The 25,670-nt window shown below is 38.9% G+C and overlaps 1 protein-coding gene across 5 annotated transcripts in view; it reads right to left on the bottom strand.

Annotated features, from left to right (window-relative positions):
* DDHD1 (DDHD domain containing 1) overlaps positions 1-25,444 on the bottom strand; it is a 66,897-nt gene extending 41,453 nt beyond the window's left edge. For all 5 annotated transcript variants that reach the window (XM_070377830.1, XM_070377831.1, XM_070377832.1 and 2 more), the window contains exons 1-2: positions 24,458-25,444; positions 6,234-6,407 (exon numbers count right to left, since the gene is read on the bottom strand). In XM_070377830.1, the coding sequence (XP_070233931.1) occupies positions 6,234-6,407; positions 24,458-25,307 (1,024 nt within the window). In that variant the 5' untranslated portion in view covers positions 25,308-25,444. The remainder of the gene's footprint in view (positions 1-6,233; positions 6,408-24,457) is intronic.
* Positions 25,445-25,670: the final 226 nt, after the last annotated feature.

Genomic DNA, 25,670 nt, shown 5'->3' with positions numbered 1-25,670 from the left:
ACTGAACATATTTCTTCTTTCATGTGCTTTCTGGTCACTTACTAAGGGGTAGATATACCACTTGCAGGAAAAAAAATCATTAGGAAAAAGCTAACATATCCAAGTAGATCAAATCTGAAATATACTTGAGACTGCCCTCACTAAGAAATAACTAGAGGGAAACATACGGACCACCCGATCACACTTTAAAATTATGTAAACACTTTCTAAAAGCTAGTCAATATATAAAAATGAAAGCTTTTACCTAAAGGAATACTAATGTAAGGATTAACAACAAGACAAATATCCCAATATACTAAAATCAGAGAAACATATTCAAAACATTTTCACAAAATTAAAAACATGCTTATTAACCTTCTTCTCATATTTAATTCTTATTTTCACTTGAAAAGCATTTGCTTTGTTACAACATCCTGTAGCATGGAGAGTTTAATTTTTTTCAACCCAAAGCAAAGAATTAAGTACCACCACAAGTAGACACAAAAAGGTGATCCTTTTTGTCCTTTGATCCTTCCAACAAGGATCACTAAAATAAAGTTTTAGTTAAGAATTCTTACATTGTGTTTGTTAGCAAAAGTATGCACAAACTCAAAATACAACTGAAAATTCTAATTAAACGCTAACATTTAATAAAACTTTTCATTTATGTAGTAAAGTCTTACACAGCAAGGAAAAAGATTTTAAGTACTAAGACAGTGTTTTCAATAAATTTCCTTACTATAATTCATGTCTTACAGAAATGGCCTTCATTATATAATTCTGAAAGCAGAGTATCAAAAAGGAGGTTGCTGAAGTATACTACTCCCTAAAATAGAATAACTTTATAACTTTTCCCTTTGCAAAAGCTGGCAACCTGGATAATCTCAACTTCAGGGAAAGGAGATTTGCACGTCTCATATCTGCCAACTAGAATGAGAAAACTCCTGTTAATCTTCTTGGATCTCACAGAACTAAATACATACATTTGTAAAAATTGATTAATAATTAAAAGCTAGAAGATGGGAATCCTGTTAGCCACCAAACAGGAAAAGAAAAGCTGGTGAGAAAGGGTTATTACTCCTTCCTTCCTTTTCCGCATTCCCCCTTCCTCTCTCCCCTTCCTGGCCTTAGACTTTGGAAATGATATATTCAGTTTGGGATATCCTTATCCCGCAATAGGATAGGTATATAGACTACATGCCGAATTGTTAAATGCTATAAATCCCTGGGGATCCACCAACACTTGTGCTGTCATAGCATCTCAACTTAGCTTGAACAGTAAAAAGTCCTTTTTTTTTTTTTTTTTAACTTTTAGCCTATGTGTGATTTTATATTGAGTCCCTGATAGCTCAGTTGGTAAAGAATCTGCCTGCAATGCAGAAGACCCCGGTTCCATTTCACATTCCTGGGTTGGGAAGATCTGCTGGAAAAAGAATAGGCTACCCACTCCAGTATTCGTGGGTTTCCCTTGTGGCTCAGCTGGTAAAGAATCTGCCTGCAAAGAGGACCCCTGGGTTCAATCCCTGGGTTAGGAAGATTCCCTGGAGGAGGGAATGGCTACCCACTCCAGTATTCTGGCTTGGAGAAGTCCATGGACTCTATAGTTCATGGGGTCCCAAAGAGTAGGACACAACTGAGCAACTTTCACTTTCACTTTCTTTCACTTCATGACTCTTGTAGACACATATAGTTGGATTGTGCATTCCAAACAAATCTGTCAATCTCTGCCTTTCAATTGGAGTGTTACTTCACTTACATTTACTATAGTTTTTGATACGGGTGAATTGAGGTCTATCATTTCCCATTCATTTTCTTTGTTTTATCTGTATTTATTTCTCCTTCTGTTGTTTCTTTTGTTTTATATATATATATATATATATATATATTTACTATTTTAATTTCTCTACTGGCCTTAAGAAAAAAAAAAAAATAACATCTTTTTATTGTGGAATAATTTTCAACCTACAGAAAAGCTGCAAAAATAGTACAGAGAGTTATCACTATCATATATATCCTTCATCCAGCTTCTCCTAATGTTAGCATAACTATACAGTACAATGATCAAAACTAAGAAATTAAGGTTGATATAATACTATCAGCTAAAATACTGACTTTATTCAGAATTTTCCAGCTTTTCTACTAAAGTCCTTTTCTGTCTTTGGATCCAATCCAAGATACCATGTTGCATTTTGATGCTATGTTTCCTTAGTTTCCTCTAAATTGTGATGAATTCTTTAATCCTTCCTTGTCTTCCATGGCTTTGACACTTAAAAAAAATTTTTTTTCAGCTTTACTGAGGTACAATTGACAAAATTATAAGAAATTTAAAGTTTACATTATGGTGATTTGATAAACACTATTAAAAGGATCCTGACTCCATCTGGTTAATTATGACGTTGACATTTCCAAAGAATACTAGTGAGTTATTTTGTAAAATGTCCCTCAATTTGAATTTGTCTGATGTTTTCTTGTAATTGGATTGAGGTTATACAGTTTTTGACCAGAGCAGTTGTAGGACTAATTCATTTAGTTCAACCATTTTTTACTGATTACTGCTTGGATAGATAAATTATAAAATGAGGGAGATACTACTCTAGGACTTTTAAATATTTACAAAGTAACTTATTTGAAGCCCTGCCTTTATTTTATGACTCAAGCACTTCCCTGGTGGCTCAGATGGTAAAGAACCTGCCTGTAAGGCAGGAGACCAGGGTTCAATCCCTGGGTTGGGAAGATCCCCAGAAGGAAATGGTAACCCATTCCAGTATTCTTGCCTGGCAATTCCACAGACAGAGGAGCCTGGTGGGCTACAGTCCATGGGGTTGCAAAGAGTTGGACGTAACTGAGCAACTAACACTAACTCTACAATAACTTTAATCCCCAGTGAACTTCTAGCTTTCATTTGTTAGGCTGCCAGACAAATGTATCCTAGCCTCGGAGGTGGGGTTGGAAGAGAATCATTTTTTAACTCAGAGAAAATGAAATTTAAATCACAAAATACGATTATACTTTGGGGGGTTTATCTTTCTTTGAAAGATAAATAAGTTATGCTAAACTTCAATTTAATTCAGTGTTTAAGATTAGTAGGATAATTAATAAGAAGATAATAAATATATTCAGTGTATTTGTGTCAATAACTACACTAACCAAGATACAGATAAGGTCAGAAGGAAAAGGAATTAGGATTTTATTTGAATGTCCTTCAAGGAAAGAGGGACTTTCCTTGTGGCTCAGCTGGTGAAGAATCTGCTTTATGCAGAGAGACCTGGGTTTGATCCCTGGGTTGGAAAGGTCCCCTGGAGAAGGGAAAGGCTACCTACTCCAGTATTCTGGCCTGGAGAATTCCATCGACTGTATAGTCCATGGGGTCAAAAAGAGCTGGACACGACTGAGGGACTTTCACTTTCACTTCAAGGCAAGAACTCTGTTAAGCTTCTTAGGAATTCCCCAGAGAACTTAAAAAGAGTTCCTGAATAGGTTTTTTTTTTTTAATTTTAAATTATTAAATATGATACTTTCTCAGAAAGTCTCATTTGAGTAACTCCACTGCACTGTGATTGCCAATTCTATATCTCTTTTTCAAGAATGTATAATATGCACTGTCTACTTTGTTATCTTGTATTTATTCTCTGTAACTTCTCATCTGCAGGCTTTGTCATCCCCAGTGGTTTAAAACTCCTTGAAGGACAAAACCCTGTGTTTTTTTTTTACAAAAGTAATGAGCATAGTACTATTTGCACGAAGAATATTCAAAATCTTCTAGCAATATGAAGAGTCAAGGCTTTACTTAGGTACAATAAGAAAATTTAAGTGGAAAAACTATTTCCCCCCTAAAATTAATAAAATAGGAAATTTCAGAAACTTAAAGGTAAGAAGCAAAATAATCAAAAGATAATACTTTTTTATTTTTGTATTGCAAATTTGAGTTATTTTTCCAACAACCTAGCTTTTTGGACAGCAAATGTTCTTTCCTCAAGACCAGTGATAATTTTCAAATGTACTACAGAATTTCCCATAATCTTCAAAGTCAAAAGTCACATTTTAATACATAAATGTATGTTCTGCGTAATACTGAATAACAAAATGGCTGGAAATTCATGACAACAGTACATACAATGAATTGAACTTTGTTGATAATAAAACATCCTGATGTTTTATGTCACAATATATTAAAAAAATCAATTTTTCTTCTAATGAACCTCAAAAGATCATCAATTTGAAAGATTACAATACCAAAGTGTTCTATACTTTAACAATTTTCTATTATTACTAATTAGAATTTTACCACCCAATCTGTATCTTTAAAGCTATCAAAAAATACAGTAATATCCTAGATTGACAAGCCCAAAGACATGCTGAAAAATTTTTTCATACAAATAAACCATGTTCTTTATCAGACTTAAATGACTGGCTCATAAAATTAGAGAACTTTGAAGAAAATTTGAGTATGCTGCTCCATTTAACATTTCAGATTCCAAGTAGACGGGATCTAGAGATGAAACAGAGCTAATGACTAACTTCCACAGGGCGAATTAGCAAGTGGAAAAGAAATGCTTTGAACGTAGTATGAGAAAGGGGGACAATATACTCATTTTTATTTTTCATACTCATCCTTTTCTCCCTTGAAGCTCTTGGGTTTTTCCCATGCATTAATAGTAAAGAATCTGGGAGTATAAACTGGGTTGTTAAGGTGAATTGCCATTTTTGAGAGAAGACTTAAGGAGAATTAATAGAAAGGAAAAAATCTAGAATTCAGTCTTTTCCAATAGATATGAAATTATGAAAAAAGTTCAGCCTTTCAAATACTATGAAGTAGGTTTTTGTGATTATTTAGAATGGTGATGAGAAGTTCTAAAACATGTCAGTCACCAATAAAAGATCAGACATATACAAAATTTGATATTTGTGCTTTAATCAAAGTATTGTCTTTATGGCAGTCTTCAGGAATGTAGACACAGCTCTGCCTTATAGACACTGAGCTGTTCTTATATACTGATATTTAAGAACCTTGAGCTTGAATTTTACAGTGAAATAAGAACATATTTGACTCTAGGGATTAGGAAAATGAAATATTTAAAATTCCTAGAGTATGGTATCTGGCATATAATAAACATTTCTTAGATTTAATCACCGATTTACTTAGAAGCCAGCATTTTCCTCAGTTATGTAGAGTTTTAAAGATATAAAAAACACCCAATTTTAAGCTTATTGTTAATGGACATGAGTTTGAGCAAGCTCTGGGAGATGGTGAAAGACAGGGAAGCCTGGCGTGCTGCAGTCCACGGGGTTGCAAAGAATTGGACATGACTGAGTGACTGAACTGAACTGATGTTATATAAACAATTACTTCCAACTACATAATTCATTTCTTCCAAGCTGGATCCTGTGAATTACTTGATCAATAATTGAATTTTTCTGCTTTATAGATGTTTTACAAGGGGAGGGAGAAAAATCACTAATTCATAGTCTAATTTACTCGCTTAAGTAGGGCTTGCCAAGAAACTTCCCAAACAAAGGCAAACATGGATGAAGAAACACTTTTAGGAAAACAAAGAGAAATCTAAAAATTCTAATCTACCTATACTGTTATACTCACCAGAATAGTTGATCCCACTGCCTGCAGTAAATGAACAATAGAAGTATTTTTAACTTGACCACACATTTTGAATTTTACTCAAGATCAGACACATAATGAAACATGATCATCTTGGCTAGTATATAAGTATTTTAAACTATTGTCAAAAAAAAGAAAATCCAAATGCTGAATAAGGAAATATAAGGAGTAGATTGTTTCAAATTAAAAATTGATATGGTTATCAATATCAAGACAGCTAGACAGGACTTACACAAAGGAAATTAAAGCTTTTTTAAACTTCAGGAGAACCAACATTAAAATATTAGCAAAAGTACTCTTTCAGTAGAATAACAAGGGATTTTTTTATAAGTTCAATTTTCTTTCGTAACTAAAAAGCTACTCAAAAGGACTAATTCATAAAGTATATTACAACCATTTGTACATTTACGGTAAATCATGTTAGTGTCATATCAGTGAAAGTACATGTTAAGTAAAATGGAAATAGTTGAGAAATTTATAGCAATTTTTGTTCTAAAATAACAATCAAATGTTTGAAATAACCAGAAATCATATACATTTTAACACTTCTGAATTACTATTTCAAACTTAGGAGCCACTCTAAGTTTTGTCAATAACTTACTTGTTTATAAAACATATTAAATGTATTAATTGGTCTTACCATCTTTTCCATCTATGGGTTTCGACACTTCAATATCAAAACTTTCCTGCATCTGCTGACCTCTAAAACGGCTAAGATGTTCTTGCTCAATTAAATTACTTTCTTCTTCTTCTAGTGGCTGCCAGGTACCATCAATAAACCACTGTCCACGCATTACTGGTATTTTATCAGACTCTGAAAACAGAAACCACAGAATTATGCTTTATGATCCAACCTCCCAAGAAGTGACATAATAACTACAAGTTTATATTTTGCTACTGCTATGGCAAAAACAGACTTTTGTGACCCAATAGAATCATTTAAAGTTTTAAATTTCAGATTTCAAGCCATAGTATATAATTTTTTACAACATATAATTTTACTTGTATTAAATATTAAACATAAAAGTTACCTGATGTTAGAAAGGGAGAGGAGCAGTTATCTATATAACTGAGGCCCCAAGTAACCAAATCAGTAGGCCAAGTGGTTGACAAACTTCATGCAAGACTCTATTGATAATTCGAATGTCTTAGAAAATACTGAGATAAATACCCACAAATAGTTTAGAAATAGTATATTGTAGTAGTGTGGTACATTCTTTAGGGCTGCTTTAGAGATCAAGGGCTCCCAGTGAGCATACAGAAACAAATGAAACTGTTAATTACAGTAAGTTCCTCACCCATTTCAGGAAAAAATTGAGAAAATTTTTTTTGAAAAACTGAACGCTTTTTTGATTAAACACTATCTCCAAAACTTAATACTTTTAGTTGTTATTTATAAACCATGACTGTCATCTAAGTTATCCTGAATTCCTTAATAAAAAAAACCCAAAAGCAAAGCAAAACAACAAAAGCCTAAAAATAAAGAGAGTTGGTGGTTTAACTACACATAGAAAAATTACTTCAAGTGGATTCAAAAGACAGTAATTTGTATATATATATTAGGATATAACCCTATGGACAGAAGGAACTCCAAATACATCTTAAACCTTTTGCAGTAGCTATACTAATTGCTAATGATTGTAGTAATATTGGTATTGTTAATTTCAAAGTGCAGGTATTAAGATGAATAATTAATCTTGTTAATATCATTAGAAACTAAGATTTTCTAGCAAAAGTAAAAAGAGATACAAATATAAAAGTGAAAGAAATAAACCTGTATTTTAAATTTCAACTAAAAATGTCAGCATGAAACAATGTATATTTTCTCTTAAAAAAAAATACATGTATATCCTAAGCTTTGTGTACTGAAAAGACTTAGAAAAGAAAGACCAACCCTGTTTAAGTGAGCAATTCTGATATAAAGATTGTGATCTCTAAATATCATTTCCCATTCCCGTTAAAAGAAACCAATGGCCAATTTCTACTTTGAAACAGAAAATTTATTAGATGATCATGAATCCCTTATACCAGACTGATGTACTGGTATAAAAGTACATCAGTACATTAGTACATGTACTAAATATTATGTGTTTCTATTTTTTCTTGCATTATCCTTTATTCTCCTGTAGCAATTCTGCAATAGTCAGGTGTTTGCTGTATTTGGTGGATATTCAAAAATATAAATTCATTGAGAATTATGGGGTTTTAACATAAAGCACACTGCTGTGTTTGATGATTTTTTTTTTAACTAGATTCTACTTTGTCTATCAAGATTACAACTGCTTTCTTATTGTTTCCATATTCCTGTGATGTTTTTGCACATCTCTTTATTTTTAACCTTTTTCACTATTTTAGACGTGTTTTTCTTTTGACACGTGAGTTAAACCCACTTATGCTTATTGATATAACTGGTATGTTTGAAATATTTGTCTATAATCACCATTTTTATTATTTCAACTCTTTCTCCAGTTGATGATTTTGCTTTTCAAAAAAGTCTTCTTTTGGTATTTAGGAATATTTGCATTTTTGGTTCTAGTGGTGACTTTTACACATTCATGTGTTTATTTATGCATTTTTGAGCGTCCTAAACCCCTTTTTTGTTTACTCAAACCTTTACTATGCGGTGTGTCCATTTTAAATGGTATCCAAAATTCCCACTTACTATTTACAATAGGGAATGATCTTATTCTATTTTTCCTTTGTCTCCTGACTCACTTACATATAACAATTGTACCCATATCCCCACCACTGTTTTAGTCTTGGATCTATAATCTATTAGATTCTCATTGTTTTTCTATAGCCTCGATACTTGAAGGACAGGTTGGCAAGCTTGAACTGTGCTTCCTTGAGTTTTAAAAAATGCTGTTTCACTGCAGCCTTCCTTTGTATATCATTTCTAGAGAAGTCAGATGCAAATCTAATTTTTAAATTAGTAATATGAGTTTTTTTCCCCCACCTAGGGTCCAGAAAAACATTTACCTTCAAAATCTAAAACAGTTTTTCTAGTCTCTAAAGTCTAACAGTCTATGTCTCAAAGTTCATTGTTTTGGATCTATCTGCCAAGGTGGGTCCTTTTAATTTGTAGATTTCAGTTTTCCTCTTATTTCTTAAAAGTTTCCTTGGACTATAGTTTAATATTTAGTTCTGTTCCACTGATTTCTTCTGCAGTCAATCTAGTTATAAATACACTGGGGCTTCCTTTGCCTATATTGTATTTTAAGGACTTTCTCTCTGAAGCTTTTCACTTCTTTCATCTCATTTTCATTCTTTTGGTTGTTTTCCTTTCTTTTATCAGTGCCCCTTACATCAACATAACTTTCATTAATGTCCCTATTAGTATGCCCATAAATTTCAGAACATTTGGTTGGAGTGTTACATGTACGGTCTCTCTTGTTTTGTGTTTGCTTTTTGGGGAAGAACTATAATCAGTGGAAATGTACTGATACACACTTCCTGCATTCCTCTTGCAGTAGCTTTGTATGGCATTTATTTCTGTTTGTGAGTATTTTAGGGACAGACTTCTTAGTTTCACAGTGTCTGCTGCTGCACATTATTAAGAGCAGCTCCTATAGTGGTGGCAGGGGTGGCAGTGGTTAAGTGAAGACTGGACTGGTGTTTCTTGTTTTTCTTTCATTTCTCCAGGACCCTTCATTTTCTCCTTACTTCTTTCCTCTTATTGTCACAGCTCCAAAGCGCAGTATCCTTTTCTCCTCTCCCACCTGCAATGTTTCTCTGATGCTGCTATTTCTGTCCCTCTCGCTTTCACACACCCTCCCTACAGTTCAGTTCACAGTTCAGTTGAGTTCAGTTGCTCAGTCGTGTCCGACTCTTTGCGACCCCATGAATTGCAGCACACCAGGCCTCCCTGTCCATCACCAACTCCCGGAGTTCACTCAGACTCACTTCCATCAAGTCGGTGATGCCATTCAGCCATTTCATCCTCTGTCGTCCCCTTCTCCTCCTGCCCCCAATCCCTCCCAGCATCAGAGTCTTTTCCCATGAATAAACTCTTTGTATGAGATGGCCAAAGTATTGGAGTTTCAGCTTCAGCATCATTCCTTCCAAAGAACACCCAGGACTGACCTCCTTTAGAATGGACTGGTTGGATATCCTTGCAGTCCAAGGGACTCTCAAGAGTCTTCTCCAACACCACAGTTCAAAAGCATCAATTCTGCGGTGCTCAGCTTTCTTCACAGTTAAGTGTTATTAATTACCAAGCTTCAAGTCTATGGCCATATTTTGCTTGATGTGTGGGGGACATTTTCTTTCTGTGAGTGGTTTTCTGCTTCATTTTAACCTCTGATCTCTCTTCTTTCACTGTCTCTTAAAAAGCAGAGACTTTTCCAACAAAGGTCTGTATAGTCAAAGCTATGGTTTTTCCAGTAGTCATGTATGGAAATGAGAGTTGAACTATAAAGAAAGCTGAATGCAGAAGAATTGATGCTTTTGAACTGTGGTGTTGGAGAAGACTCTTGAGAGTCCCTTGGACTGCAAGGAAATCCAACCAGTCTATCCTAAAGGCGATCAGTCCTGGGTGTTCATTGGAAGGACTGATGTTGAAGCTGAAACTCCAATACTATGGCCACCTCATGTGAAGAGCTGACTCATTTGAGAAGACCCTGATGCTGGGAGGGATTGGGGGCAGGAGGAGAAGGGGATGACAGAGGATGAGATGGCTGGATGGCATCACTGACTCGATGGACCTGAGTTTGAGCAAGCTCTGGGAGCTGGTGATGGACAGGGAAGCCTGGCGTGTTGCAGTCCATGGGGCCAGAAAGAGTCAGACACGACTGAGCGACTGAACTGAACTGATAATGTTTGGCATGTCTATATATATACATGGTTTTAATTTTATATTGGGGCTTCCCAGATGGCGCTAGTGGTAAAGAATACACTTGCCAATGCAGCAAACGCAAAAGATGGGCATGACAGAGAGACTGAACTGAACTAAGCCTCTCCTTGCTGCACTCTCCAGATTCAGAGGTTTATAGCAGTAACAAGAGCTGTTGTAACTTGCTGTTTCTTTAATTACAGCTAACTTAAAATTTATGGTATCGTCCATCCTGTAGTAATGTTGGATGTGTCACCTATGTATGGTTTAAATGTATGTGGCTTTTGGGGAAAATGTGTGGAGATTAATATTTGGATAGCTTCCATTATCCTCCAGATCCATAAGCTCATCTCACTTAATCTTAAAGATAGCAATGATGTCCCCAGTTTTACAAATGCGTAAAATGAGTCTCAGTGAACCTAAATAATTTGCTTAGAGGCACACTGTTAAGTATTATGAGAACCAAGATTCCAACCAAAGTTTGACTCCAAAGTTCATTCAAACTCTCTACCATACAATGCAACCTATATTCTTAAACAGGAGAAGTCCCTTTTTAGCTCTCTCCCTAAATAAGAAATACAGTGTATTCAGCTGTAATTTTAAAAGAAATAATTTGGGAAATTTTACACTGCTAGGCTATAATAAGACTTACAAACCAGAGCCAAACATGCTTCTCCATAAAAAACATGGAAGTTAAAAAGCAGAGTCAAAAAGAGTAAAACAAATTTTAGCACACATCTACATCCCCAAACTTTTCTCCTCTTAAGCCTAATAAATCTAAGCATTTATTCTTCTGGATGGATATTTTAGGAGCTTTACACCTAAGCTTTAAATTCCACCAATATGTGGTCAAGTACTACATCTTTTTGGTTCAGGCCTCTGTCTCAAACTCTAAACCCAAACATTCAACTGCCAATTAGACGACTCCTGCTGCTGCTAAGTCGCTTCAGTCGTGTCCGACTCTGTGCGACCCCAGAGACGGTAGCCCACCAGGCTGCCCTGTCCCTGGGATTCTCCAGGCAAGAACACTGCAGTGGGTTGCCATTGCCTTCTCCAATGCATGAAAGTGAAAAGTGAAAGTGAAGTCGCTCAGTCGTATCCGACCCTCGGCGACCCCATGGACTGCAGCCTTCCAGGCTCCTCTGTCCATGGGATTTTCCAGGCAAGAGTACTGGAGTGGGGTGCCATTGCCTTCTCCAAATGACTCCTAGTAGAACAATTAATAGCTACCAGAATCACAAAAAGCCATGGGACACAGGAAGTTCCTGGAAGAAACAAAACAGAATACAAATCTGTTATTCCATCTCTATTCCGTATCATGACAAGTGGTGTACTGACAGTATTTAGCAGGTCACCTGGTGAGCTGCTGTCTCTGGGGTCGCACAGAGTCGGACATGACTGAAGTGACTTAGCAGCAGCAGCAGCAGCAAGACAGAAATCTGGGATCATCCAGGATGTCTCCTCTTTATATGTGCCTTACAACTATGATTGGACACACAATGAGTACTATTTATCTTCTAAGTCACCCTCAAATTCACCCCTTACTCATCAGGTTTTGGGGTGTGGTACTACTGGTATCTAGGCCAGGGGATGTTGGTAAAGAGAACAGCTACCCCCAACCTAAGGTGCAACAATGAGTTATCTGGCCCAAAATGTCAATAATGCTGAGACTGAAAAACTCTGGCCTAGCAGTACTTTTTAAAACCTAAAAACACATGTATCTTTTATAGACCAATTCTAGAAATACACTTTATAGAAACTCTTACAAAAATGCCTAATATATACTACAAAGGCATTTATCTCATTTTATAATAGAAAACAAATAAAATCAAACAAAATGAGCTATAATTTCTACCAACAGATGATTGAATATATAAATGATGCTTGGCTCAGTAGGTATTAAAAATATTCATTAAATACATCAAAATATGAATGGATAATAGTCCAAAGTGAAATAATATTCAGAAGACATGGAATAACATCTAAAATTTAAGTGAAAAATTAAATCATAATACTACATGCATATATATTTGTGCATGTGCATATACAGTTATAAATAGTATAATCCTGTTTTATAAAAGTATACATTGGTAAATGTACTGAAAATAAGTGGAGAAAAATACCCTAAGCTATTATTAACAGGTATCTTGGGGAAGTGGGACTATAAGGAACTTTCTCCTTCTACATTATAAATGTCTATAATGTTTGGCGTCAGATACGCAGATGACACCACCCTTATGGCAGAACACGAAGAAGAACTAAAGAGCCTCTTGATGAAAGTGAAAGAGGAGAGTGAAAAAGCTGGCTTAGAACTCAACATTCAAAAAATAAAGATCATGGCATCCGGTCCCATCACTTCATGGCAAACAAATGAAGAAACAATGGAAACAATGACAGACTTTATTTTTTTGGGCTCCAAAATCACTGCAGATGTTGACTGCAGCCATGAAATTAAAAGATGTTTGCTCCTTGGAAGAAAAGCTATGACCAATCTAGACAGCATTTATAAAGCAGAGGCAATACTTTGCCAACAAAGGTCTGTATAGTCAAAGCTATGGTTTTTCCAGTAGTCATGTATGGGTGTGAGAGTTGGTCTATAAGAGAGCTGAACACCGAAGAATTGATGCTTTTGAACTGTGGTGTTGGAGAAGACTCTTGAGAGCCCCTTGGACTGCAAGGAGATCAAATCAGTCAATCTTGAAGGAAATCAGTCTTGAATATTCATTGGAAGGACTGATGCTTAAGCTGAAACTCCAACACTTCGGCTACCTGATACAAAGAACTGACTCACTGGAAAAGACCCTGATGCTGGGAAAGATTGAAGATAGGAGGAGAAGGGGATGACAGAGGATGAGATGGTTGGATGGCATCATTGACTCAATAGATATGAGTGTGAGGAAGCTCCGGGAGTTGGTGATGGACAGGGAAGCCTGGTGTGCTGCAGTCCATGGGGTCGCAAAGAGTTGGACACAACTGAGTGACTGAAATGAACTGATAATGTTTGGCATGTCTATATATACATGGTTTTAGTTTTATATTGGGGGTTCCCAGATGGTGCTAGTGGTAAAGAATACACTTGCCAATGCAGCAGATGCAAAGATGTGGGTTCGATCCCTGGGTTGGGAAGATCCCCTGGAGTAGGAATCCCACTTCAGTATTCTTGCCTGGGAATTCCATGGACAGAGGAGCCTGGCGGGCTACAGTCTGTGGGGCTGCAGAGTTGGACACGATTGAGCATGTACAGTTTTATATTCAGTGTGATTAATCTTTTTAAATTTTTTAAAAAATTTACTTATTTATATTTATTTTTGGCTGTGCTGGGTCTTTGTTGCTGTGTATGGGCTTTCTCTAGTCGCAGCAAGCAGGGGCTAGCTCCCCTAGTTGTGGTGTTCAGGCTTCTCATTGCAGTGGCTTTTCTTATTGCAGAGCATGGGCTCTAGGGCACTTAGGCTCAGTAGTTGCAAACACGCAAGCTCTACAGTTTGAGTTCAGTAGTTGTGGCATATGGGCATAGTCGCCCCATATCATGTGGAATCTCCCCGGACCAGGGATTGAACCTGTCCCCCATATTGACAGGAGGATTCTTAACCACTGGACCACTAGGAAAGTCCTGGGGTGGTTAATCTTAGGCATCAACGTGACTGGGCCAAAAGGTACCCAGATATTTGGTCAAACGTTCTGGGTGTTTCTGTGAAGGTGTTTTAGTTTTTATTTATTTATATTTCATATTTGAGTACAGTTTGTTAGCAATGTTGTGATAGTTTCAGGTGTACAACAAAGTGAATCAGTTATCGTACACATCTATCTATTATTTTATAAACTCCTTTCCCATTTAGGTTATTACAGAATATTGAGATTTCCCTGTGCTATTCAGTAGGTCCTTGCTGGTTATCTATCTTAAATACAGCAGTGTGTACATGTCAACATGAGGATGTTTTTGGGTGAGATTAACATTTAAATCCATAGACTTGAGGAAAGGAGACTGACCTTCATAATGCGGGTAGGCAGCCTCATCCAGTCAGTTGAAGGCCTGACTAGAACAAAAGGCTCACCCTCCCTCAAATAAGAAGGAATTCTATCTGACAGCCACCAAGCTGGAATATTAAGTTCTTCTTTTTGGTGATCTTTGAACAGGGATACTGGCTCTTCCTGGTTTTAACAGTGGCCAGTTGGCCTATGGATTTGAATTGGGACATCTCTGCAGATTCTAGACTTGCCAACTTCCCTAATTACATGAACTGATTCCTTATAATCTCTTTTATTCTCAGGAGAATCTTTATATATTCAGCAAAAAAAAAAAAAAAAAAAAAAAGATCACATATTTTGGAAGAAACTGCTAGATGCCTATCCTATATCTATTCTCTCTCTCTTTCTTGTAGCAGAACACCAATTTATCCAGGGCAGTAGTATGCTCAATAAAAAGACTATTTCTAGTTTTCTTGGGCAACTGGGTTTGGTCATGTGATTGAATCTGGGTGATAGGATACAGCAGAGTTTACTGGTGGTATAGCTCTTTGACCTTCCCCTCTTATCTTTTCTGCTTCCTATGTCTTGAGCTTCTGAAGCTCTCTTAGATCAAGTCACAAATGAAAAGCTGAATAGCAGAAGGGACCTCCATTCCCAATTACAGTGGAGCTGCCACATAGCTCTGAACTCTAGGTATCTATACTTCTTTTAGGTATAGCCTCTGTTTTAGAGAAACGGACCCTTTTGTGTTTAAAGCCACTGTTATTCTGGCTTTTAAAAATCGTAAGCAGTAGAACCTCATGCTGATAGGGACTTGCATAGATATATACTTAAAATGTCACTTCACTTAGTAGTTAATGGAATAGAAAGACCTAGATACATAGCCAGGGACCAGAGACAAATTTTTCAAAGGGCTAATGGATTAATAGGCTATAACTAGATTAACAAAGGTATTATGTTTCATTTATAACAACACTTATCAAGAGTCAATTTAAACTTAATATAAAGATTAGTACTTATCATGACCACTTGCCTGGAAGAAAACAACCAGGTAATTATAACTCTTAGGTAATCATGATAAAAGGCAGGTCTTTACTGGACCCAAAAGAAAAAATGTGGGTCTTCCTTGACAAGAAAACAATTGCAAGGCACATTTTCCACTATGAACACTTCATTAAGCAAGCCTGAGTGACTCTCTTATGTGTGGGTAGAGGAATTCTGGCAATAAACATTTTATGTATTAAAAAGCTACACTTATACCAGAAGGCAGACGGAACAATTATAAGATTCCTAAAGGACTATTTTCAAGAACTATTTCAACCCGTATTGTACTCCTCAATGTATGATATGCACAGACAGAAAGTCTTGGCACTTTTCCTCCAGCTTAGCTATGTCCTTACAGCTTTACCCACTTAGGGTCCAAAGCATGCCTATAATTCATGACTCTAGAAACTTCCAGGGAAAATTTGACCACACAGAACTTAAAGAGGAAGGAGGTCACAGAGTAAGGGAAAATAGGAATGGCAGAGTGCTATTCAGTGGAAAAAAAGATAAGCAAGGACAAGAGATATAAGAAAAGTAGAAGACACAAGGAAAAGTGAAGGAGATATGAGAGACGAGGCTAGAAAACGAAGAGGTGGAAGATTAAGAAAAATATGTTGTCATTTAGTACGGCTTGTTGTAAACCTACTATCCAGTACTATACACTCTGAATATACTTTTCATAGAATTAATGCTGTAAATGATGGCTAGGGTCTCAGATCAACCCCACAGAGGCCCACTTAAACCATTATGTGGCTAACATATTGATGAACTACTTCTACCAAACTGTCCTTTGTAAAAGAAGAGGAAGGGGTTTCTCTCTGGTTTCAGTGTGCTCACCTTCTGAATTCTTACAGTGTGTGGACTGTATTTTTTAGCAGCGCCCAGGTGCTAACAGCAGTGGCACCTTCCCACGGTCAGCTTCAGCCAGGACCACAACTCTCCAGGTAGTTTCACGGCGGAATATCACCTGCCAGGCACCTCCCTTGAACTACTTCTCCTACACCCCTGCAGGCAGCCTGTGGCGAGTTCCAAAGGAAGCCTTCCCCCAGCACTGGTGATCTCCAGCAGTCCCAGAGGGGCAGCACATGAGACCGCTGCCACACTCTCTGGGTCAGAATCTCAGCACTGAACGGTAACGGCCTTTTCCTTGGGTGCTCTATCTCAGTCCTAGGGACGGTGGCTGCTACCTGCACCTGCTATTTCTGATGTTTCATAGAGAATAAACCACAAATTTGGGAGAGGGATTATTTTTGGACTGAAGAAAAGGGAATGGGAGATGTCACAGACGAGATTTTGATTATACCTGTAATGTTTAATAAGCTAAGCAAGGGAGAATACTAATTGTTGGTTATGTAATCTAGACTTTTGTACATATATGAGATAATTCACATTAAAATCAATATTAAAGTTAACAAACTTTCTCAAAACATGGGTGACAGAGTAAAAACATTATGTATGAAACTAATTATGTTTAATTGGTAAATAGAATGAAAAGTAGTAAATTAAGAACTAAATAACAAGACGCTGCCTTCCATTCTAATAGTTGAACACTTGCTCATTCACTAGACAGGAACTATGTTCTAGAGGAATACTGTAGGACAAAGGTGACTAAACAGTCACTGTCCTAATCATCATTTAGCTTGGCTACAAATGTTGCAACTCCAAAATTTCATTAGTTGCGAGCAATCATAAAAAATTCTACCTTATGAAAGAAATACCTAAAACCTCAAAACACATTGGGGATCCCACCTGAAAGTAACAATTACATTAAGAATACTAATTTAATTTAGGCAAAAGCTACTGTTGATATTTATGACTCACTGAGTTTAAATCCATTTCACAGGGGTAAGAAACTCTGGACAATATAATTATACCTTAAATACTATTTGCTTCTTTTAAGAAACAAGGCCATAGGGGTTTTAAAGAATATATTTCTTATGTCTTAATTAGTATAACAGTAAAGTTTAATAGTTCAGTTGCTCTGTCGTGTCTGACTCTTTGCAACCCCATGGACTGCAGCACGCCAGGCCTCCTGGTCCATCACCAACTCCCAGAGTTCAGTGGAATAAATGGTTTGTGTGTGTTAGTTGCTCAGTCGTGTCCAACTCTTTTTGACCCTATGGACTGTAGCCCACCAGGCTCCTCTGTCCATGGGATTCTCCAGGCAAGAATATTGGAGTGGGTTGCCATTCTCTTCTCCAGGGGATCTTCCCAGCATAGGGATCGAACCAGGGATCTCCTGAACCAGGGATCTCCCGCACTGTAGGCAGATTCTTTACCATCTGAGCCACCAGGGGGTACTTAACATTAAAATGTGTTGGTTGTTAAAATGCAAACTTTCCTCATGATCTATCCTAGGTGAATCAGGTAGAAATGAGATACACCTGAGGGGCCTGCCTATTAGCAATTCTATAGAAAAAGAAGAAAATAATGCACTCGTGTCTAAAATATTAACTGAAAGTTGATCATCTGTAGTAAGTAGTAAAATACAATGCGAGATTGCATTTATCTATGTATATCAAGGCTCAGAAGTAATTTCAACTCTGTTCCTTGTACTTCACCTAAAGTTATTTTTGCAGCTCCTTCTATGACATGTGATTTAGAATCTTATGTTTTAGCACAGTTCATCCAGTTCTTTGTTCTGTATCATGTTTCCCAAGGACTATCTGCATCAATGTTCAGAATGATGGTTCTCTAAGAAGCAGCCAAAGAGGGAAGAGTAATATTAGAGTTTTCCATTCACACAGTTAAAATTATACTTTTGCAAATAAAAGCTTAACTCTCAATAGATGGCTATTTGGAAAAGCCATCTATTCAGATGGAATTTATATTTCTTAGAGTCCAGATATCTGAGGTCCTGGGGTACAGAAATACTACTAACATTATAATTTCCAAAGGCCAGCCTTGCCTCCAATAGTCAGTCAAGAGAGTTTATTTGACTATACAAGTGTAATAAATATAAAGATTACCTATATAGCTAAATGTAACAAGTGTTTAGAACAAATATTAATGATTGTATAGTTTATTCTTATGTATGGTAATCTGGCAAAATTAGAAAGCAATACAGAATATAGAATACAACAATATAGAATTTTATATGCCTGTATCAATATTTCTACCAACTTCCCTTAGTTCTCTGGCACAAGCAATTTCTACTTTTCACCACTTTGAATTTCACCTGTCCCCTAAATCAGGGATATAAAAAAGTATCTGCATTATGCTTTTCATCCCATTAATCCACTCTTCTGTCAGTGATTCAACATCTTTTTTTAAGCACAATCTCCCTTTACCAAGGCAAACTCAAAAAGTAGAATTGTAGGTTATATACAGTGGCTATAAAAATGTTTTTCTCTGTTTTACTTTTTAACTGAGCTTTTAGGAATATATTGTGGCAAAAAAAGAAGAGACTGTATCTATACCTTTCGTCAGTGTTGAAGTTCTTCTTGATAAAGGGCACAGTTTAAATTTCATCAGACTCATGAAAAGATAAAGGTCTTGGATCAGATTCCCCAACAATCAGGGGTTCTGGAACTGCCTGCCCTCCGCATCTCTTCTGCCAGTAATCTTCATCTTAGGCTTCCTGTGAACACAGGCTGCATTTCCCTCTCTCCTTTTAATGCCCCTGCTCTTCTCACCCAGTGACCGTAATTCTCAGAGGATTTCACGATCACCACAGCATATCCAGCTTTTCCTTGTTCTCTACAGAAAAGAATCAGCCCTAGGGTTTCAGACATCAAAGATCTTAGCAAAACAGAAATTAGAGGGTGTGATGTGAGGATAAAAGACCCAGGAAATACAATTTGGAAGAGATTTGGGACCCCACGGATTGTAGCCCACCAGGCTCTTCTGTCCATGGGATTCTCCAGGCAAGAATACTGGAGAGGGCTGCCATGTCCTTCTCCAGGGGATCTTCCTACCCCAGGGATTGAACCTGCATCTCCTGAATCACAGGCAGAGTCTTTACTGTTTGAGCCACTAGGGAAGATATAATTTGGGAGAACAAAGAGTACAAAAAGTCTTTTCAAGGGCAAAATAGTAAAGGAAGAAAGAAGAGAAGACGGTGATGACAGATGGAAGAAAGAAAAACATACTAATCACTCTGAACATTTATATAAAGTAACTTGCAGAACATGCAATATCACATTTGAGCTGTACACAAACAAGGTGGATCAATAGCTGATATCAGTTTTTAAACTAATGGCATAGTGCAAAGGCAAAGAAAAGTCCTGAATGCCTCCATCGGGTAGTGCCAAGTCCTGCCCTCCGTACAAGTCACCCACTATTCATTCATTATCTTTGTGCTGTTTCAGTAGGTCATTGAAAAATGGTCTAAAGCAGGCTTAATCTGGAATGGAGCTCTCAGAAGACTTTTGCCAGGGTTCTAAAAACCTGAACAAATAGAATTCCAATGATACCCAAGGCTGCTTTCCAGGCTGAACGAGTGGGAGATAATGCAATTCTCTGATAGTTTTTCAGAGTCAGGCGTGTCTAGTCCCTATAGTTCTGCTTTACTGGAGGCAGAAACTGATCAAGAAAGATTACCTTCTAACAGCTTGGACTCTTTTTACTTTCTCATGATGCCGTGTGCTTCATAAAGGATTATTACTTATCAAGGTTATTAACCCTTAAATAAAAAAGACCTAAAAGACGGTTACAGCTGTGCCAAATTAATAAACACCATATAATTTGGGTACTTGCAGAAAAAGCCCTAGTTTTTCTACCTTTTTATTGGGATAATAATATTTTCTCTTCAATGTATCATAAAGACCGATTAATTTCTGAAGTATCTGAAACTACAAATGGTTTAGGATAATAATGCATGTAGGTCTTATAAGTACAGAAAAAGAGGGGAGGGTGGGGTAAGGGAAGCTGTGGCTTATAATTAATAACTGTTTCTGGAAACTACACATTCATAAAAACATTTGGTCAATTAAAATAACTTTAGTTAGTGAATGGAAATTAGTAATATATATTCCCTAGTGCATGCTGCACACATCACTGCTACCAGAATTGCTTTAAAACTATTCTTAACTCATCAAAAATCTCTATGATGTTCTAAATGCCTTCCCATAACTACTACTAAATGCTTTGGCCACTTTCCTGCTATTATTCCTGACACACATTTATAGGATATACATATATGTACAGCTGACTCACTTTGCTGTGCAGTAGAAACTAACATAACACGCTAAAGCAATTATACTCCAATAAAAATTAAAAAATAATCAGAATTTAATTGAGATGCCAGGTTCATAGCAACTTACATCTTTCTTTTTCCAGATAATCTGAAGATCAGAATTCAAAAGATTTTTTTCCTTTTTTTTCTTTAAACTTTTTATTTTGTATTGCGGTAGCTGATTAACAATAAATGATTTTTAAATTAAAAAAATTTTTCACCTGTGATGAGGTAAAGACCAGTGAAAACAAACTTAACAATTTGAATACCCAGTCTTACTAACCAAAAGTTTCTACAAGTAAGGTATATTGCTTTCTTGCTAAGTCACTTCAGTCGTGTCCGACTCTGTGCGACCCCATAGACGGCAGCCCACCAGGCTCCCCCATCCCTGGGATTCTCCAGGCAAGAACACTGGAGTGGGTTGCCATTTCCTTCTCCAATGCATGAAAGTGAAAAGTGAAAGTGAAGTCGCTCAGTCGTGTCTTGACTCTTAGCGACCCCATGGACTGCAGCGTACTAGGCTCCTCCATCCATGGGATTTTCCAGGCAAGAGTACTGGAGTGGGGTGCCACTGCCTTCTCCAATATTGCTTTCTTAGATCCACACAGATACAGTTAACACCTAGTGCTTGCGCCACCATTGTTCTAAGCATGTTATAATAATTCTCAAAACAAGCCTATAAAGAGGCTACAAAGAGCTCAGTTAAAACATGGGGAGTGAGGGAGTTTACTCAGCCATTACTCAGCAATGATCAATTTTTATCTAAAAGGTCCACATGCAGTCAGAAAAACATCTAAACAGTCAATAAAACAAAAATAAGCTTCCTATAAGTAATACTTCTTTTCACATGTAATAATATGGGCTTCTAAGCTATGGTAGACAAAACTTCTATTCCCCTTCCAATTCATGTACTCCAAATTGGTTCAAATTTTATCTATCAGAAAGGAAGAGTGAAAATAAATTAACAGCTTTCTTTATAGCTAACTTATTGGCTTCAATACCCAGATAAAGTGACTCAATTAGGTCACAAAAGTCACTGGAATCCTATCACCATGGTATGTAGGAACTTACTGGACTTTTTAAAACTTTTTATCAGTAGTCAGAAAATTTCCAGAAAGGTTTAAAAAGTAAAATAAGAGAAAGGTCAAAAGCTGCAAAATTTATAAATTTTTCCATTTGAAAAGGCTGAAGAAATCATACTGGGATTGAACTCTCAGTGTGAAAACTTATATAATAATACACCGAGACCTGAAAAACCAATTAGAAGGAAGTTACATGGGATTTTGTGAGAAGTAGTAAATCATGGACAAAAAGCACTATTGCATTTTCGTCGTAAATAATATTAAGCCTTGGGACACATACTGGATTGTATCTTGCAGAAAGCTATCTAGAAAATGCAAAAATTGAGTCAAAATAAGTGTTGCTGTTATGCCAAACAAAAATTAATTTATAAGCTATAACTAGTCTACTGGTGATCTGATCTAGGAAAGATGATTTGAGAGGACTAAGACCACTTTTCCTTTCAGGTTAATTTTTGTAGGCCCTTACTGTTGCTCGATTTATGACACTAGCATTCTAATGATCTTCTCTACCTGTCCAATTCAGCCTTTATGTGGTCCCTAGTCACTTAAGAAATAGACAGCCTTCAAGGGTTTGGTTCCCTGACGCTCAACAGGGTAAAGTCCAAATTCCTGAGCACTGCAAATCCGCCCTCCTCCTTTTCTAGCTACTCTCCTAAACGTAGCACTCACAAGGCAGGGGCTTCCTTCACAAACTCTCGTCTCTGATCAAACACCTTTATCTCTGTGGTGGTCAAATTCCAAAGCTAGGCTCTGTGTTTTGACCCCTGCAGGTACAGGCCTAGTTTCTTCAAAATGCCATGCAGTTTCATGCTTCTGTATCACTGCACATGTTATCCCATCTAGCTGGAATGCCTTTCTGTTTTACCACGTTCCAGCTGGGTGACCTTGGACAAGTTCATTAACTTCGCTGAACTCTGCTTCTTCATATAAAGAACATTAGCACTCATTTGCTATCACTATGAAATAATGAATGCGAAAAGTCGCTTTGTAGACAGTTAAGCACTATGCAAGCATTAACAATCTTATCATAAATCAAAAGAGCACACAGTATTCTTGGTAACTATACTTTAGTTGACCTAAAAGGGTAAGATTCATCTCTTGGTTTCCAGCCCCCTCTCCAAGAATGCCCTGCATTTATCCCACTTTCTGACTCCAATAAGTCCTTGTCCTTCTGTCTTCAAAAGATAAAAATCTATCATGATGTCTAGGTCATTTGAAGAAAAAGACTTAGTGGGAAGCTCCTCAAAGGTAAGGACTGTCCTTTCTTCCACCTTTCCTATTGCCTTCACAAGAGTACTGTGTGGTGCACAAATACTGGTAAAAAGGAAAAAGATGAACGAATGAGTGAATGCAAGCATATCTTGTCCTCTGTGAGCTTATAATCAAAAGGAGTGAGTGAGTGACATGGTGGGTCCTAGATGAATCTGGCTTTATGAAAGTGGTAACAAATGCCTTCAATGTCATCAAAGGGAAGTAAGAAACTGAATTTCCTGCTATGCTTGTTTTATTTGGTGATTTGATACGTGTTGTAATTGCTGTCTTAGTGACTCATGCTTAACATGTGAATATTTTAACATTAGAATCACAATATACAATTCAATATCTGTTTTTAAAAAATTTTCTGCACTAGGCTCAATGAGAACATGAAGATAAAGATGATGGATTTTCCCCATTAGATGCTAAACATACAGAAAAGAAGCTAAGTCATCAATACATGTAATTAATACAAGGCAGAATGTTATAAGGTGTATGGAAGACCTAAGGCTAGTGACAGTGAAGGAAGACATCTGACCTAGGGCACTGGGCCCATAAAAATTACAGCTATATATTACAAATTACTGGGCGCCAATAGCTTATGTACCATCGAATATTTATTTTACATATAAAACATGTTACATGCAATGGCGGATATTTCTGACGGTCTTCCTCCTTAATCTAATTGCAAACCTAACTGCATTGTTATCTAAGGAATAAGGACTTACTAGTCACATGTGTGCCAAACACAGTTCCCAGGCCCTTAAGCATATTACCTCATTTAATTTCCGTAACAACCCTACGACACAGATACAATTATCCCTATTTTACAGATGAGAAAAACCAAGGCCCAAGCCTTGTAACTTTTCAAGGTTAAGAGGCAAAAATGAAAATACGTAAGCAAGGACCTGGGAGAGAAATATGAGTATTCCACATAGAGTGTGAGCGGACCCACTTGTCACAACTGCTTCGAGCAGTGCTTTCCCACCTCTCCTGAACGTACCGGTGAGAACAACCTCTATCCCTTCCCTTCCGGCCAGGGATTGATTTTCTTTCCCAAATCCATAACGGAACCGTTATTCAGATTCTCTCAAACATTTCCAGTCCAGAAGCCAAACCGGTATTTAAATCATAAGCAGTGCAGGGTAAACGAGACCGAATCAGATCCCTGGATGGACAAAGCTCAGGTAGGAATCACGAAATTAAACCTTTCGGGTTGGCCATCCATTCCTGGATCACCTCCAGGGGATGGCTGCAGCACCCGGCTTACCCAGGAGGCGCTACCTCGGCAGTATCCTCTCCTCCTGACCCCAGGCGACTGGGCTTTTGCCATCTGCTCGCTTTACCCTTCACCTGCCGGCGCTTGCCTGCACGGTCTCCATCCTGTTCGGACCAATCGCCAGGCCTCACGCGCCTCGCTCTCCCCGCAGTTAAGTTCCAAACCCACCCGGGTGCGTGTCGGCCCCTGCAGAGGCAGCCCGTCCCGCTCCCTCCCCCGGCCGGCTACTCACGGTTCCAGTACACCGGGTAGCATTCTCCTTGGGTCACATCCACCTCGTAGAGGCCGCCCCGCACACACACCCGCTCGATGTTCACCAGCTCCTCCATCTCGCGCCCGTGCCCCGCAATGCGCGGGCAGAAGCCGCAGACGCGGTCCTCGTCTTCGTCCTCCACGGAGCTGGAGGCCGGACCCGCGGGTGAGGCCGGGCCGCACACATGGTCGCCGTCCGGGTCTTGGGCCCGGGCTCGGGCCCCCGTGGCCTGCAGCAGCGTTCGGAAGGCAAGCTCGATGCGGAGCGAGTCGTAGCCGATGAAGGGCTTCCAGGTCTTCTTGTCCTCCTTGTAGAACCAGCGCACCTCCTCCGGGCCCAGCTCCGTCACCACCTCGTATCTGTGCCGGGCGGCCGCGCCGCCGGGCCGGGTGCGCTTCCTCTCCCCGGGGCCTCCTCCAGCCGCCCCGCCGCCCCCCGAGTTCGACGGTACCAGCGGCGGCTGCTGAGGCGGGTGCAGCGACGAGGAGCTGCCGCCGCCTCCACTCTCGCCCTCGCTGTAGTAGCGCAGCGAGGAGCCCGACTCGGCCGAGCTGAAGTCATAGTTATCGTCACTGAGGCAGGGGTCCAGCGCCAGGTGATGGTTGTGGTCCTCCGCGCCCGGCGCCAAGTGCAGCCCGGGCTCCCCGCGCAGCAGGGCCAGGGGCACCCCGTCATCGCCAGGGTCCCCGACTGGCAGGTGGTCGAAGCGGCAGACGCTGCCCCCGAACGCGGGTTCCGTGTCCGAGCCCAGCTCCCAGGCGGCGCCGTCGCCGCCCCGGCCGCCGTTACGCTCGGAGCTCCGCGGAGACCCATGGCCCGGGTAATTCATGCTGAGGAGACGCCGCCGGCCGCCCGGCTCGGCGCCGAGCCGTGGTCCCCAACGCTTCCGCCACACATTCAACGTCGCGGCCCTCTCCACCCGGAGTTTTTAATCTTTCAAATCCCGAAGGGGGCTGCGGCGGTAGAGGCAGCGGCGGCTCCACCCACCCTGAGTCCCCCAACCTCCGCAGCCGCGTGCCGCCGCCCGCCCCATTGTCACGCAGCCCGACGTAGGCGGTGCTTGCCCCTGGGCCCCGCCCCGCCGGCCGCGCGCGCCGTCCCGGAAACCCCTTCTCAACCCGCACAGGGCAAGCGCGGCGCCCGCTGCTTCTCCCGCCGTGGGATCCCGGTCAGCTCAGGATTCTTCAGTTCT

Source organism: Bos mutus, chromosome 10, assembly GCF_027580195.1.
Source record: "Bos mutus isolate GX-2022 chromosome 10, NWIPB_WYAK_1.1, whole genome shotgun sequence".
Lineage (NCBI taxonomy): Eukaryota > Metazoa > Chordata > Mammalia > Artiodactyla > Bovidae > Bos > Bos mutus.
The sequence above is the reverse complement of the archived record's forward strand: the minus strand, read 5'-3'. Positions and strand labels throughout refer to the sequence as shown.